This window comes from Erinaceus europaeus, unplaced genomic scaffold, assembly GCF_950295315.1.
Source record: "Erinaceus europaeus unplaced genomic scaffold, mEriEur2.1 scaffold_621, whole genome shotgun sequence".
NCBI lineage: Eukaryota > Metazoa > Chordata > Mammalia > Eulipotyphla > Erinaceidae > Erinaceus > Erinaceus europaeus.
In genome coordinates, this window is record NW_026647521.1 from 57,117 (window position 1) to 70,445 (window position 13,329).

General features: G+C 50.5%; 1 protein-coding gene across 1 annotated transcript in view; it reads left to right on the forward strand.

Annotated features, from left to right (window-relative positions):
- Positions 1-11,967, forward strand: part of LOC103124879 (cell adhesion molecule DSCAM) — a gene marked incomplete at its 5' end in the record, with an annotated part of 66,052 nt that extends 54,085 nt beyond the window's left edge. The window contains 2 exons of the mRNA XM_060184105.1: positions 9,397-9,522; positions 10,711-11,967. Coding sequence (XP_060040088.1) covers positions 9,397-9,522; positions 10,711-11,084 — 500 coding nt within the window. The remainder of the gene's footprint in view (positions 1-9,396; positions 9,523-10,710) is intronic.
- Between the last annotated feature and the right edge of the window lie 1,362 nt (positions 11,968-13,329).

Here is a 13,329-nt window from a genome sequence, read left to right on the forward strand (position 1 = left end):
ACATTTTTCAGGATTAAATGTTTCAGATTCATGTCAAGATGTAAAAGAGAAATCAAAGGAGGGAAAAAACAATTTTTTGGATTGTTTCTGGATGTCTCTAGAAATCATGGCTGCGTCCAGCATTTTTTTTTAAGTCAATGTCAAACAAAAATTCAGTCATTCAAATCATTCTCTTATGAAACGCAACTTGAACCAGATTATCAAGATCTCACCATGTAGGATTAAGAGTCCCCGGAGGGCGTCCTAGTCCAAAAAGCTCCTCGAAATTCCATTTAGGGTGCTTCTGACTGTTGCTGCTGGATTGCTTCAGGCACCCATTTTTAAAAGTGTCTTCCCATCGAAGAAAGAATCCAATCAGGAGAGTAGAACTAACCACGTGTCTCCATACTTGGGAACTGCCAGGGTACTCGAGAATGTTCTTCAAATTAGAGTAGTCCTTCTCCACGGGAAACACGCGAGAAGAAGTCCAGAAAGTCCCAGGGGAAATCCCCATGCATATCCCAAGGTCTACAATCACAGTCATAAAGAACCAAACTGTGGCCCGGAGCAAAATGTAGTCCTTCTCCTCAGGAAACATGGGAGAGGGAATCCAGAAAGTCCAAGGAGAAATCTCCGTGCATCTCCCAAGCTCTATGATCCCGATCATAAGAAACCAAAGTTCCCGGTCAGGGAACCGAAATGTGGCCCAGAGTAAAATGTTCCAGAGACAGACTAACTGTCTCATGATGAAACAGTAGAGGCTTTGGCAAACCTCTTCATAAGTAGAAGAGAAGACCATAGTGCATAAGTAGGCAAAGTCTTCACTTATCTGGGAGTTGCGCAGGTCTGGCCCCACGTTGGGTGCCATATGTTGTTTTCGACGAGTTATGTTGTTTTCGCCGGGCTGGCTTCACAGGCAGGTAACAGACAACCAGGGACTCATGGTTGAGCTGTAGGCAGTATCTCTTTATTCATGCAGGACGCAGCACAATCTAAGATGAGCTAAGCTAAACTCAAGTACTGTAAAACTCACAATGCTGTCTTTATTATATACTTGCCAAGTAGGGTGGAAACAGGATGTGACATAGAGAGGGTGGAGAGAAAAGTGACTGGTGAAAATCAGAATGTGACAAGGAGGGGATCAGGGTGTGACAAGGAGGGGGCGGAGCAGGTGAGAATCCTATCACTGAACCACCAATGCCCTGGAGGGAGGGTGGTACTTGTTAACAGTGGTTATGTAAATAGAATGAAGTGGTTATGTAAATAGAATAGTGTTAAGCAGGGGGGATTTAAACCAAATGAAACAGAAAGGGTCTCATGCATACCAACAGGGGAGTGTGAGTCCAGCTGCCGGCTCATCCTCCAGCCCTTCTGAATGCGACCAGTCCACACCTGGCATGCCTGGGGGCCACTCTCCCTCCCACTCCCCAATCCCCATTTTCCCCACAGACAGTCTCTGAGGAGTCTTTACTCTGACAGGGATCCCTCTACCTCCCTTCAGGGCAGCTCCTGGGTCCTGTCTGTGTGTCCTTTCTCCCGGTGACTGTTTCCTCACTTGCTGATTCCCATAAACAGTCCATAGCGCTAACTGGATGCAACCTTATCCTGCAGGGTGCCCTGCCTGGGGATGGTGGGCTGGGGGTGCAGCCTGTGATCTAGGGGTGCAGTCTGTTATCTGGGGTGCAGTCAGTGATCTGGAGGTGCAGTTTGTGATCTGGGGGTGCAGTCTGTTATCTGGGGGTGCAGTATGTGATCTGGGGGTGCAGTCTGTGATCTGGTGTGCAGTCTGTGATCTGGGGGTGCAGTCTGTGATCTGGGGTGCAGTCTGTGATCTGGGGGTGCAGTCTGTGATCTGGGGTGCAGTCAGTGATCTGGAGGTGCAGTCTGTGATCTGGGGTGCAGTCAGTGATCTGGAGGTGCATTCTGTGATCTGGGGTGCAGTCTGTGAGCTGGGGGTGCAGTCTGTGATCTGGGGTGCAGTCTGTGATCTGGGGGTGCAGTCTGTGATCTGGGGTGCAGTCTGTGATCTGGGGGTGCAGTCTGTGATCTGGGGTACAGTCTGTGATGTGAAGTGCAGTCTGTGATCTGGTATGTAGTCTGTGATTTGGGATGCAGTCTGTGACCTGGGGGTGCATTCTGAGATCTGGAGTGCAGTCTGTCATCTGGGGTGCAGTCTGTGATCTGGGGGTGCAGTCTGTGATCTGGGGGTGCCGTCTGTGATCTGAGGTGCAGTCTGTGATCTTGGGTGCAGTCTGTGATCTGGGGGTTCAGTCCGTGATCTGGGGTGCAGTCTGTGACCTGGGGTGCAGTCTGTGACATGGGGGTGCAGTCTGGGATGTGAAGTGCAGTCTGTGATCTGGTTTGCAGTCTGTGATCTGGGGTACTGTTGTTAAAATTCTGTGGCTCCAGCCGGCCGGGCTAGCTTCACGGGCGGGTAACAGAGATGCAGAGACAGCGGCTGGACAGGGAAGCTGTATTTCTTTATTCAGGAGCAACGATTCATAAACTAAGACAAACTAATCACCAAACAGAACTCTGCTGTCTCTTTGCGGCGGCACAAGCACTCTCTCTCACTCTGCAACTCTGGAACTCTGAAACTCTGGAACTCTGGAACTCTGGCGGGGTTCCTTGGGGCGGGGCCAAGCGGGCCCGTGAAACTAACTGGACTGATCCAATTCTCTTGGCGGGGGAGAACTAGAACTCAATGTAAAGCATACAACAATTCCCCCTTTTCTTTTTAACTAAATGACTACAGTATCAAGGGTGTGGGGTGAACAGAAACCTCTATCATACAGGCATTTTTAAAAAAGAAACTGGCACAAACATGGAGAAACATGTAAGCAAGTAACAAGAACCAGTGTGCTGCCAAGGGAAGGCCTGAGGGGGCCATTTCTGCCTCTGTGGGCAAAACTTTATCAGCTTAAAAAAACATTTCTTGCCTCTGGGGGGCGTACTTTCTTGACGGGCATTTGCATGGGGGTGGGGAACGGCCTAGAGTCCCAAAGGCAGCTGGCTGCAATTTACTTACTATGAAACAAAACTTGTTATTAGCATATTTCTAATAGAGAAGGAATTTGAGACTTTTACATAGCAACAACATCTTTTAACCTTTTGTTACACCCATTCAAGATGGAGTCAGGAAAGGAAACCTCAGGCATGAGAATAATTAGCATAGCCATTGTGCGATCTACCATTTCTAATAGAGAAGGTAATGGAGAGTTTTACATATCAACAAGTCTATTTAACCTTTTGTTTAGACCAACTTAGTTAAAATATATTGATTGTTAACTAATTTTTACCTCAGACTTTAAATATAAGTTAATTTTATCTTTATGAGAATTACGTTGAAAACCTTTTTCATTTAACTTTGTCTAGTAAGAATTTAGCCTTAATGTTACTGTTTACCAAACTTTAAACATACACATAATGGTCATTAATACACAAGGAGAGAAACCTTTGTTACTAAGACATGTCATTTTAAACACGAATTTAAATCTGTACTGTCTTAGTTGTTGGGGGGGTGAGGTTCACCATCCGGAGGTGGCTTCCCTCGCAGCTTCACTTCTAGGAATTGCAGATTGCGATCTCTGCACAAATCTCTGCGTACTCCAGCTTGTCTGCCTTCAGACTGGACCAGCGGCTGGAGATCTTGTGTGCCCAGTTTCGTCAGGGAGCCCGGGGGTCCGGGAGGTCCGGGATCGTTCCAGAATTTATAGCAAGAGGGCAGGCGGGCCAGCTTTGTAGAAGGCGTGGGCCTAGGTGCCCAGGGGTGGTGACCATGATAGGCCACCGCGGCCCTGCCCCATGGCCCTGCCATGTCTGCTGCCCTGCTCGCAGTGGCCGAGCAGCGTGGAGGGATCACACGTCCAGTGCCCTGCGCCACGCGGTGGAGAGCCAGCTCCTGTGGGCTGGCCTCGGGCTCTTGCGTGTTGGCGTCGGGCTCCTGTGTGGTGGCATCGGGCTCCTGCATGGTAGCATTGGGCTCCTGCATATTGGCATCGGGCTCCTGCGCGTTGGCATCAGGCTCCAGCGTGGTGGCATCAGGCTCCTGCGTGGTGGCATCAGGCTCCTGCGTGCTGGCGTCAGCCTCCTGCGGGCTGGCGTCAGCCTCCTGTGGGCTGCGGGGCTGCGGGGCTGCGGGCGCGGTGCGCGGGGTTGTCTAGGCGCAGCCAGCTGGCTGGCTGTTTAACCAGGTGGAAACAGCAGCTCCGCGCCTCGCCTCCCGCCCGCTGGCTATTCCCGCTGGCTGTTCTGAGTTCGCCCCAGCGAGTGGAAACCACAGAGTGGTCAAGAGATAAATGTTCCAGAAACAGCAAAACAGTCTCGTGAAGAAAGAGCAGAGGTCTTTGGAAATCTCTTCACAAGCAGAAGAGAAGGCCATAGTGTATAGGTAGCCAAATTGTCTTTACTTATCTGAGAGATGCGCAGGTCAGCCCCACGTTGGGCGCCATTAAAATTCGGAGGCTCTAGCTGGCCGGGCTAGCTTCACGGGCGGGTAACAGAGACGCGGAGACAACGGCTGGACAGGGAAGCTGTATTTCTTTATTCAGGAGCAACGATTCATAAACTAAGACAAACTAATCACGAAACAAAACTCTGCTGTCTCTTTGCGGCGGCGCAAGCACTCTCTCTCACTCTGCAACTCTGGAACTCTGGATCTCTGGCGGGGTTCCTTGGGGCGGGGCCAAGCGGACCCGCGAAACTAACTGGACTGATCCAATTCTCTTGGCGGGGGAGAACTAGAACTCAATGTAAAGCATACAACAGGGTACAATCTGTGATCTGGGGTGCAGTCTATGATCTGGGGTGCAGTCTGTGATCTGGGAGTGCATTCTGTGATCTGAGGGTGCAGTCTGTGACCTGGGGTGCAGTCTGTGATCTGGGGTGCAGTCTCTGATCTGGGGATGCATTCGGTTATCTGGGGTGCAGTCTGTGACCTGGGGTGCAGTCTGTGATCTGGGGTGCTGTCTCTGATCTGGGGATGCATTCGGTTATCTGGGGTGCAGTCTGTGATCTGGGGTGCAGTCTGTGATCTGGGGGTACAGTGTGTGACCTGGGGTGCAGTCTGTCATCTGGGGTGCAGTCTGTGATCTGGGGGTGCAGTCTGTGATCTGGGGTGTTCCTTCGGACCTGTGAGTTGTTCCTTGTCATCTCTGGGGAGTCTTGTAATCCTAGACTGAGTAGTAGGTTCCAGGAGCTCAGCCTATGACCTGGTATCAGAATGTCCAGGGTCACTCACAGCGAAAGAGAATATAAAACACCTTCATAAGGAAAGCTGCTGGGAGTCAGGCGGTAACACAGCAGGTTAAGAGTAGGTGGCGCAAAGCACAAAGACCGGCGTAAGGATCCTGGTTCGAGCCCCAGGCTCCTCACCTACCTGCAGGGGAGTCGCTTCACAGACAGTGAAACAGGTCTGCAGGTGTCTGTCTTTCTCTCCGCCTCTCTGTCTTCCCCTCCTCCCGTCTCTCTCCATTTCTCTCTGTCCTATCCAACAACAATGAAATCAATAAGAACTATAATAACCACAACAATGATCAAAAACAATGACATCCTAATAACAATGACATAATAACAACAACAGTAATAACTACAACAAAAATTTAAAAAACAAGGGTAACAAAAGGGAAAATAATTTAAAAAAAATCTTCTGCGGTGAGGGTGACGGTGATGGTGATGTCGGTGGAGAGGAGGACAGTACTGGTGATAGGGAAGGTGCTGGTGCTGATGGTGGCGGCTCCCATCCCAGGGAGCAGCTGGGCTGAATTCTGAAGGCTCTGCAGGTCTCTGGTGAAGACAGGCTGCAGGAAAAAGGGAATTTTAGGAGCCAGCAATACCACGCCAGGCATTTATCCAAGGGACATAGGGACTCTGACTCAGAGTATGTTCACAGCAGCCAAAGTGTGGGAGCAGCCCGGATGGCCGTCATCAGAGGACTGGGTACGGGAGCTACGGAGGGGCCAGGCGGTGGTGCACCAGGTTAAGTGCAAACATCACAGCGCACAAGGACCCATGTTCAAGCCTCAGGTCTTTACCTACAGGGGGAAAGCTTGACAAGCGATGAAGCAGGTCTCTCTCCCTCTCCCTCTCCCTCTCCCTCTCTCTCTCTCTCTCTCTCTCTCTCTCTCTCTCTTTCCTCTTTCCCTCTAAATTTCTGGTTGTCTCTAAATAATAATTTTTTTTAAAAAAAGAAGGAATATTACTCTGCCATCAAAAATATTATATTGTGTCCTTTGGGCTAAAATGGGTGGAACTGAAGGTGATGATGCTTAGTGAAATAAGCAAAGCAATGAGAGACAGCTGCCAGATGGCTTCACTCAGATGTGGGATCTAGAGAACTGATGCACACAGACTCATAAAAAACAAACGGGAGCCGGGCGGTAGCACAGCGGGTTAAGCATACGTGGCGCAAAGCGCAAGGATCCCAGTTTGAGCCCCCGGCTCCCCACCTGCAGGGGGGTCACTTCACAGGTGGTAAAGCAGGTCTGCAGGTGTCTGTCTTTCTCTCCCTCTCTCTGTCTTCCCCTCCTCTCTCCATTTCTCTCTGTCCTATCCAACAACGACGACATCAACAACATCAACAGTAATAACTACAATAGCAATAAAACAACAAGGGCAACAAAAGGGAATAAATAGATATTTAAAAAAAAAAAAAAACAAGAAACAGAATCCCACAGCCTATTTCTGTTTCTTTTTTTTAAAAAAAGATTTTATTTATTTATTAATGAGAAAGATAGGTGGAGAGAGAAAGAACCAGACATCAGTCGGGCACATGTGCTGTCGGGGATTGAACTCAGGACCTCATGCTTGAGAGTCCAAAGCTTTATCACAGTGCTACCTCCCAGACCATGCCACAACCTGTTTCTAAGCCTTGTGAGAATGCTGGTGGTTGTCTCTGGGAGACGGGGGAGGCACAGAGCGTGGTGGAGGGTGTGGTGTGCAACTAGACCTCGTCATCTCCCAGCCTTGTCACCCACTGTTAGCCACAAAATAAAATGAGCAGACCAGTAAGTACATGAGGGAGACAGAAGGAAAGAGTTTCTGGTGTCCAGCATCTGGCCAGGCAGCCGGCAACCGGAGGCTGTGTCCTGGGAGCTGGGAGGTGTCATCTGGGGACGCAACAGTGACTGGAGGGTATGTGGCGCTTTCTTGTAAGAACTTGGATCATGTCTACTACTATTTTTTTTAGATAGAGACAGTAAGTCTGAGTGGTGGAGGGTGAAAGAGAAAGATAGCATAGCATCAAATTTCCCCCCACCCAGTGTGTTTGGGGGCTGGGCTTGATGCGGTGTTGTACACAATGCAAAGCAATGCTTTAACCTCGAGAGCTACTTGGCCAACCCCAAATAATATTCCACTCAATTATACTTATTCCAGGAGGTGCTTAACTGTTGGGGATTGCAAGTGGCAATTAGTTGGGTTTTGGGTTTCTGAGCAGTGTGTCCCTTCTTGTCCGGTGATAAAGCTTGTGATTTTTTTTTCATTATCTTTATTTATTGGCTAGAGACAGTCAGAAATTGAGAGGTAGTTGAAAAACAAGATCAGAAGAGAAAACACAGGTAGAGCCTGAACTGGATCTTTGTGCGAGTCCTTGGGCCTCACGTACTGTGTGCGCTTAGCCAGGTGAGCCTCTGTCTCATTAAGTGCCTGTATTTTTAGTTCAGGGCACATATTTCTGTAGTCTAAGCACTCAGTGTTTCAATTTTGAAAACCGAATGAATTCAGACATTGGGTATAAATTGTTAAAATACGAGAGAGAGAGAGAGAGAGGGTGAGAGGGAGAAAAGGGAGTAAAGTGTGTGTGTGTGTGAGAGAGAGAGAGAGAGGGAGAGAGGGAGAGAGAGAGAAAGAGTAAAAAGGGAATAAAATGTGTGTGTGTGTGTGTGAGAGAGAGAGAGAGAAAGAGAGGGAGAGAGAGTAAAAAGGGAATAAAGTGTGTGTGTGTGTGTGTGTGTTTGTAAGAGAGAGAGAGAAAGAGAGAGAAAAAGAGAATAAAATGTATGTGAGAGAGGGGGGAAGAGAAAGAAAAAAGGGAATAAAATGTCTGTGTGTGTAAGAGAGAGAGAAAAAAGGGAATAAAATATGTGTGTGTGTGTGTGTGTGTGTGTGTGTGTGTGTGTGTAAGAGAAAGGGGGGGGGGAGAAGGGAGAAAATGGGCGCCAGGAGCAGTGGATTCCTTGTGCAGGCACCAAGCCTCCACAGTAACCCTGGTGGCAATAAAGAATAAAATTTACAAAAAATACAAAAGACTTCTTTAAATCTGTATTTTCATACAAAAGAGAGAGAGAGAGAGAGAGAGACAGTACAGCGGTCAGCTGTAGTATTTTGGTGGTGCGGGCAGCAGGTTCTTCCTTTTCTTTTCTCTTTGCTGATTGTACTTTGCTGTTGACTGTCTGCGCTTCCTTCGATCTGATAATCATCACCGATGTATTTCAAACCCCTTGTTATACAGGATTGCCTTTTGACTTAGGCAGTTTAAGAAGTGACTAAGTGAAAGTCACATGAAAACTAGATTTTAATCCGCTCGACAGAAAAATAGAACTTGTATGAAGCAGAACTTATCGTGGGTCTAGGTATTCACGATGCCACTGTGCCAGTCTTGCCTTCTAGAGGAAGACCCAGTGTACAGGGCACAGATACCAGCCTGATGAAGTGTGCCCTCACTCCACTGCACTTAAGACGCGGGCGTTGCTGACAGGTGTTTGGCTGTTTTTCTCAACAAACGACACTTGGAAAGATGCTTGTTCTTGGAGAAAATAAACTGGGCCACTAGATTCTCACGTTACTCTAAGAATCTCTAAGAATCAACATTCCAAGAAAGGAATTCTTGGGGCTGGATGGCCGTGCGCCTGGTTGAGCGCATGTGTTACAGTGTGCAAGGAGCGGGGTTCAAGTCCCCGGGTCTCCACCTGCAGGGGAAAAGCTTCACAAGTGTAGAAGCAGGTCTGCAGGTGTCTCTCGGTCTCTCTCCCTCTCTGTCTCTTCCTACCCTCATGATTTCTGGTTGTTTCTATCCAATAAATAAAGATAATTTAAAAAAAATAAAAATTTTAAATGCTGTTCATCAAAGGACTGTCGCTTTCCAGGGCTGTTTTTCTTAAGCTCCAGTCCTCAAGGGGAGTAGTGGTCTGGGGGCTGGGTGGGGTTGATAGAGTCCACTGCCCTGTGTCTACCTCATTCCCTCCCCCTGGAAACCAGGCATCCTCTGGCCCCAGGGTTCCCCACATACACACACTCACCCTGAGCCATTCAGCTGGCCCCTCTACTGGGAACGGCAGCTGTCTGTGCCTGTGTGTGCTTGTGTGTGTGTGTGCCTGTGTGCATGTGTGTGTGTGTGTGTGTGTGTGCGTGTGCGCCTGTGTGTGTGCAGTACCGGGCCCTGGAGGCTCTGGGCCGACGTCTCCGTTCTTTCTGTTTCAGACAGAGACACAGAGAGAGAGGGAGGGAGAGACGCCTCCGCACAGGAGCCACCGCCGGGTGCCGTAGCACTCCCGGGCGGTTCCAGGGTTCGAACCCACGCAGAGCACAAGGCATGTTCCCTACTGGGTGAGCTATCTTCTGGTTTCCCAGAATTTTATCTTTTTTTTTCTTTTTTTCCTTTAATTTATTTACAAAAAGGAAACATTGACAAAACCATAGGATAAGAGGGGCACAACTCCACACAGTTCCCACCACCAGAACTCCTTATCCCATCCCCTCCCCTGATAGCTTTCCTATTCTCTATCCCTCTGGGAGCATGGACCCAGGGTTATTGTGGGTTGCAGAAGGTGGAAGGTCTGGCTTCTGTCATTGCTTCCCCGCTGAACATGGGCGTTGGCAGGTGGATCCACACTCCCAGCCTGTCTCTGTCTTCCCTAGTGGGGCAGGGCTCTGGGGAAGCGGGGCTCCCAAGTTTTTTTCTTTAAAAATAATTTTATTTATTTACTGTTGTCAGGTGGTAACTCACCTGGTAAAGTGTACACATTACCTTGTATGAAGACCCGGGTTCAAGTCCCCACACCCCACCTGCAGGAGGGGGTACTTTACAAATGGTGAAGCAGGGCTGCAGGTCTCTCTCTCTCTCTCTCTCTCCCTCCCTCTCTCTCCCTCACTCCCTGTCTCTCTCTCTCTTAACCATCTATCAAAATAGGGGGGCAGGCAGTGGTGCACCCAGTTAAGCACACATAGTGTGACGTACAAGGATCCAGGTTCCAGCCCCTACTCCCCACCTACAGGGGGGAGGCTTCAGAATCAGTGAAGCAGGGCTGCAGGTGTCTGTCTCCCTCTCTATCTCCCCCTCCTCTCTCAATTTCTCTCTGTCCTGTCCAATAAAATGGAAAATATGGCTGCCAGGAACAGTGGATTCCTAGTACCAGCACCAAGCCCCAGTGATGACCCTGGAGACAAATTCTGTATATATCCAGGAGGGGAGAGAGCGTCACTCTGACACAGCACACGCAGCCCTCCTGCCTGAGAGCCCAGCACTCTGTACTAGGTCCCCACCGGGCCTACAGCCCTGACAGGTTTTCAGAGCTGGCTAATACTCCACCATGTATGCAGGCCACTTAATCTGTCGCTGGGCTCTTGGGCCGTCTCCGGAGCCTAGGTCTTGGTGATAATCCAAGGAGCTGTTTTGAAAGGCATGCCTGGGGTGGGGGCTGGGGTAGTGATGGTGACGGTCTCCTGACCTGGACACAGACGGCGGGGAATGCCCCCCAGCCCCAGTCCCGCTAACGGCCTGTGCTCCTCCCTCAGGCGACCTCATCCACCTGCCTCCTTACCTGCGGATGGACTTCCTGCTCAACAGGAGTGGCCCGAGCAGCAGCAGGGACCTGAGCCTCGGCCCGGCCTGCCTGGAGCCCCAGAAGACCCGCACCCTGAAGCGCCCCACCGTCCTGGAGCCCATCCCCCTGGAGGCCGCGGCCGCCCCCAGCGCCTCCTCCTCCAGGGAGCCACAGGCCTGGCCACAGGGGGCCGGGGCGGCGGCCGCCACCTTACCTCAGCGCGAGGGGGCCACGGCCGAGCTGGGCCAGGCAGCCAAGATGAGCAACTCCCAGGAGTCGCTGCTGGACCCGCGAGGGCCCCCCAAAGGCGCCAACCCCTACGCCAAGTCCTACACCCTGGTGTGACTCCGCATGATGGCACAGCCCCTGTACATACGGCCGCTCCACACACACGACTTCCGTCAAAGCTACCTTTTTTTTTACGGAATTCCAATATTTATAATGAAAAGGAAATTGCCAAAAATATATGAAAAAAACAAAGGAAAACAAAAAGCACCACCCACCCACCCACCCCCACACACACACCGACTGGAACCCCACGGACAGTGCAAAGACTCTCCCACTTTCTTCTTCCAGCTTCTACCTCCCTTCCTCCCTTCCTCCCTCCCTTCCTCCCTTCCTCCCTTCCTCCCTCCCTCCCTCCCTTCCTCCCTTCCTCCCTCCCTTCTTTCTTTCTTTTTCTTTCCTTTCCTTGCCCCCTCCTGTCTTGAGTGGAAGCTCCATCTGCCTGGGCATCTGATTTTTTGGGAACGTCCAGTTTTATGATCTTCACAGACGACTGCATTTTTACTGATTTTTCTACAAAATGCATGGGGGAAAGACTTGAACCTTCAGGCTCCGCGTGCAAAGGACACCCATCCCCCTGAGGGGAGACCTGAACCCAAGGAGGGACCCTCTTTGTGAATTTCAGCCAGAACCTTGCTTTGGGGGTGGGGGGACCTTTCTCACATCTGCACTCGCCTCCCTTGCCCATCCACGCCAGGGTTCCCAGACCTGAGGCAGGCTGGGGTCCTGTTGCCCTGCAGGGGTTGGGGGGGAGGGGGGCTCCATACAAGTTTCTTTTCGGTTCTGTTCTAATCATTCTTCTCTTTCTTCCTCTTCCTCCTCCTCTTCTTCTTCTTCTCCTCCTTCTCCTTCTCCTTCTCCTCCTACTCCTTCTTCTAATTTAACGAGACACTCTTTGCATTTTGTCTAAGCGAAATAAAAAAAGAAAAGGTGGTCTGCCTTGATTCACATGCCTGCTTCACCTGGGGATGTGGGTGTCGTGACCAGCGCCCCGCCCCTCCAAGTCACCCCCAGATCCACACACGAGTTCTCCCCTCCATCCGTACACAGGTTGCTGCCTGAGGCGGCCCACTGACCGGCTGTCTCAGGGACTGACTGGAAATGGGGTTTTATTTCCAGCCTGAGATTGAAGACCCGGAGGACCAGCCAGGCTGGAATATCCACAGCTGTGGTCACTATCCCAGCCGTCCCTCTGTCCCTGGGCCCTCTGTCTCCTGGTTCCCGTGGCCCACGTCCACGGGCAGCTCCCAGGTCTTGCTACCGGACAGTGACTGTCCTCACATCCTTCTTAGTTTCCGCCTGCCCCTTGTGGCTTGCTACTGGGAATTCTAGGAAATGTTTCTCTGTATCTGGTCACACACACAGGTTTTTTTTTTTGTTTTTTTTTTTTCAACTGGAGCACTGCAGAGCTCTGGCTTACCTGGGACTCAGAGCCTCAGCCATGAGAGTCTCCTTGCAGAACCAGTATGCTATCTGCCCCCACCCAACACTTACTCTTTTTTTTTTAATTTTTTATTATCATTTTCAAAAATATTTTACATGTGTATTTTGTTAGTTACTGGACAGAGACAGAAACTAAGATGAGAGAGAGAGAGAGAGAGAGAGAGAGAGAGGCCTGCTCATGAAGCTGCCTCCCTGCAGGTGGGGACCTGGGTCCCGGCACGTTATAATATGTGTGCCTGGCCAGGTGTACCAACACTCAACTCCCTTTTATTTATTTATTTACTGGATAGAGACAGCCAGAAATTGAGAGGGAGAGAGACACCTTCAGCCCTGCTTCACCACTTGTGAAGCTTTCCACCTGCAAGTGGGAACCAGGGGCTTGAACCTGGGTCCTTGCGCACTGCAACACATGCGTTCCACCAGGTGCGCCGCTAGTCTGTCACCTCTGCTTCAGCCTCCTAAAGGATCCAGGTGGGGGCCGGGAGGTGGGGCGCACCTGGCTGAACGAATGTGTTGCTGTGGGCAAACCCAGGCTTAACCCTGAACCCCGTTTCGTAGCCAGAGAGAACGCCACATCTTGAGCCCCCAGGCTGGGCTCCTGGGAACCGGCAGGCACAACTCATCTCTGGCAGCCCCCCGCATCCCCCCTTTTTAAATTTTTACTTTCTTACCAGAGCCCTGCTCAGCTCTGGCTGACGGTGGTGCTGGGCCTTGAACCTGGCCCCTCAGAGCCTCAGGCAGGAAGAGCCTGTTTGCAGAACCCCTGTGCCATCTCCCCCACCCTCACCCTGTTGTTCTTGATGATGGTGATGCCATTTTAGCTGATGTGAGAGGAGAGACCTCTCTGGCTTTTTGATGTTTC